Here is a 2,655-nt window from a genome sequence, read left to right on the forward strand (position 1 = left end):
TGCTGCAAGGCGCTGTACGACTTCGAGCCCGAGAACGACGGCGAGCTGGGCTTCAAGGAAGGCGACATCATCACCCTGACCAACCAGATCGACGAAAACTGGTACGAGGGCATGATCAACGGCCAGTCGGGCTTCTTCCCGCTCAACTACGTGGAAGTGCTGGTGCCGCTACCTCAGTGAAACGGCAGCTCTCCCCGGGCCCCCTCCGCCCGCGCCTGCCCCGCGGCGCCCGGCCGAGCCTGCAGTCCGCACCYAGCCTGACGCCAGGCCTCCGCGGCGGGGCGGGCGGGAAGACGCGGCCGCGTTAGCTCTGTGCGTCGGCTCGGGGCGAGACTGCCAGCAGGGAACAAGCCAGAAGGGTTGAACTCCCCCCACCCCCCACCCAGTGAATTTGGGATTTTTTAGGTTTTTTTTGTTTTCTTTTCTTTTTTTCCTGTGTTTTTTCGGTCCTTCTGGTGCTTGAACTTAGGTACTTTACAAGCCCCGCCAGGTTCCTCCCGGTTTGTATGGTTTAAGCCGAGCCGCMGGCTTCTCCTTGTCGCGTTTTGTCTTTCCTTTGGGTCAAGCGTCCGGGTGAGCCAGGTCGGCTGTGTCGGAGAGCGGCRGGCGCTCGGGGCGCGCGTCCTTCGGGCCGAGCGGCAGCGCGGGGAGACGCGCGGCCTGGCGAGCTCGGGCGCCCGCTCGGCAGCGGGGGGGGCGAAGCGGCTCCGGTGCCGGGCCGAGAGCTTCGCTCCCCGCTGCCCCGGGGTGCGCCAGCAGCCGTCGAACACTACCCGCCTCCCTGGGGACGCGCAGCCCCGAAGTTCCCCGCGCGTCCTGACGCCGCGGCCGGGTCCCCCCCGCGCCGCCGCCGCCGGGGGTGGACGGCGGCTGCCTCTCTGCTCCCCGAGGCTCGGCGGAGGCGTCGCGTGGCAGAGCAACACTACGATGCAGGTCAAACACTACCCGGCCCGGCCTCTCCGCGCGGGGCTGAGCCCGGCCTGCCCGCGGCTCCGCGCCGTCCCTCCCCACCCCGGGAGGACGGAGCAGAGGTGCCTGGCGCCCCGGCGGCCCCCTGCCCCTTCCCCGGCGGAGCGGTGGCTCTGCACCAGTCCCGCGCTGCAGCACCTCCCCRTCCCCCGCTGCTCCCGTCTCCTGTTACATTTACACCAAACCTTTTTAATGTTTTTAACCGTGCATGTTCACGTATGTCCGCTCCCTGGCGCTGATGCGCCGCCCAGCCGAGGCCGAGCCCAGGGCACCGCGCTCCGAGCGGGCCCATCTCCACGCGAGCTGCCCCTCGTCCAGCACCCGACCCCGGTGCGGGACGTGGGGGCGCAGGTGGCTTCCCCCTCGCTCCCAGTGGCACAGGAGCCCAAGGGACCGGTGTCCTTGGGGCCATCTCCTCTGTCCCCTGCCTGGCGGGGGCCGGGATCATGTCTCAGGAGCTCCGGCTCCCGCTCAGGTGGATTGAAGTGAGTCTTTCAGCTGGGACAACTTGCTAGATCTTTTTGTAATGGTTTCTCCTGGTTTTTAGGGGAAAAGGAAAAAAAAAAAAAAAAAGGATGACCCGCAAATCTTGACGTGTATCTCTGAATAAAAGTATTAAATGTTTTCTTCTTTCTAACGGCTGTGTCCTCTCCCTGAGCGCGAGCAGCACCGTCCCCGTGGCCGAGCCGGGGCTGGCACGGGAGCGCTTTGCCCCGCGGGGCGGCCGGGGCACGGAGGAGCCGCCCGGCGCGAGCAGCCCTTGGATTCAGCCCGTAAAAGCAGGTAGCTCGTTGGTACCTGGAGCGCCGGGGGGTGGGGGTGGGGGGTCTTCGGTCCCGCCGGCGCTCCCAGGGTGTCCCTGGCGCAGCAGAGCCGCTCACTCACCGCCTCTCATGCACTGCTCTTTAATCAACTCCCGCTCCACAAATAAGTTACAGCTCAGACTCCCACCACCATCTCCCCCACTGCTGCCCGGGGCCGGGGAGACCCCCCCCAACCGAGGCGCAGCCCGAGGCGGCTGCTCGGGGTGCAGGCAGGAGCCAGCGGGGTCCCAGCACCCCGGGGCGAGCTCCGGGGAGCAGCAGGCAGTGGGGCGTCCCCACCGTGCCCGCCCGAGCCCCGGGCTGCTGGAAAGGCACCTGGTACGCGTCGGCCGCAGGCTCCTGCCCCCCTCAGCTGCTGTGCTTGAGGAGGCTGTAGATCTGCTCCAGGACGTGGGTGAAGCTCTGGTCCTTGGGGGTCCGGGCGGCCAGGGAGCCCTGAGACGCGAACGCAAGTCACGGCCCGGCCCAGGTGGGCCCACGCGCAGCCCGAGCCCCCCAGCTCTGCCTGCTTCCTCCTATCCCCATCCCTGAGCAGCTCATGGTGCAGGGGGGGGGACACCCCCATCCCAAGGGAGGACGGGGTCACCCCCCCCCCGGCATCACCCCCTTCCTCACCTTCAGTTTGTCCAGGTAGGTCTGATCCGGGCTCCACAGCTCCTGAAACTTCACCAGGTCCGGGGCCCCCTTGTAAAACTCCACCAGCAGCGTCTGCGGCAGGGACCGAGGGGGCTGCAGGGATGGGGGCGCCCGGGGCCCGGTGCTCGTCCCCCTCCCCGGCCCGGCGGGCGCTGACACCGCGCAGGTGGCCGGGGAGCGCGAGACTAGCCGGGGAGGACACGGGGACGGCGACGCGGATGCGGCC

At 68.2% G+C, this 2,655-nt stretch overlaps 2 protein-coding genes across 2 annotated transcripts in view; one reads left to right on the forward strand and one right to left on the reverse strand.

Moving 5' to 3' along the window:
• Window positions 1-1,606, forward strand: part of SH3GL1 (SH3 domain containing GRB2 like 1, endophilin A2) — a 16,014-nt gene extending 14,408 nt beyond the window's left edge. The window contains exon 11 of the mRNA XM_085319470.1: window positions 1-1,606. This exon is cut by the window's left edge and continues 7 nt beyond it. Within this exon, the coding sequence (XP_085175596.1) occupies window positions 1-180 (180 nt within the window). The 3' untranslated portion in view covers window positions 181-1,606.
• The window catches only part of MPND (MPN domain containing), a 6,085-nt gene continuing 4,567 nt past the window's right edge, over window positions 1,138-2,655 (reverse strand). The window contains exons 10-12 of the mRNA XM_085319471.1: window positions 2,409-2,562; window positions 2,109-2,228; window positions 1,138-1,505 (exon numbers count right to left, since the gene is read on the reverse strand). Of these exons, the coding sequence (XP_085175597.1) occupies window positions 2,142-2,228; window positions 2,409-2,562 (241 nt within the window). The 3' untranslated portion in view covers window positions 1,138-1,505; window positions 2,109-2,141. The remainder of the gene's footprint in view (window positions 1,506-2,108; window positions 2,229-2,408; window positions 2,563-2,655) is intronic.

Source organism: Rhea americana, unplaced genomic scaffold, assembly GCF_003343005.1.
Source record: "Rhea americana isolate MKP2758 unplaced genomic scaffold, rheAme1 scaffold_590, whole genome shotgun sequence".
In the NCBI taxonomy this organism is placed as follows: domain Eukaryota; kingdom Metazoa; phylum Chordata; class Aves; order Rheiformes; family Rheidae; genus Rhea; species Rhea americana.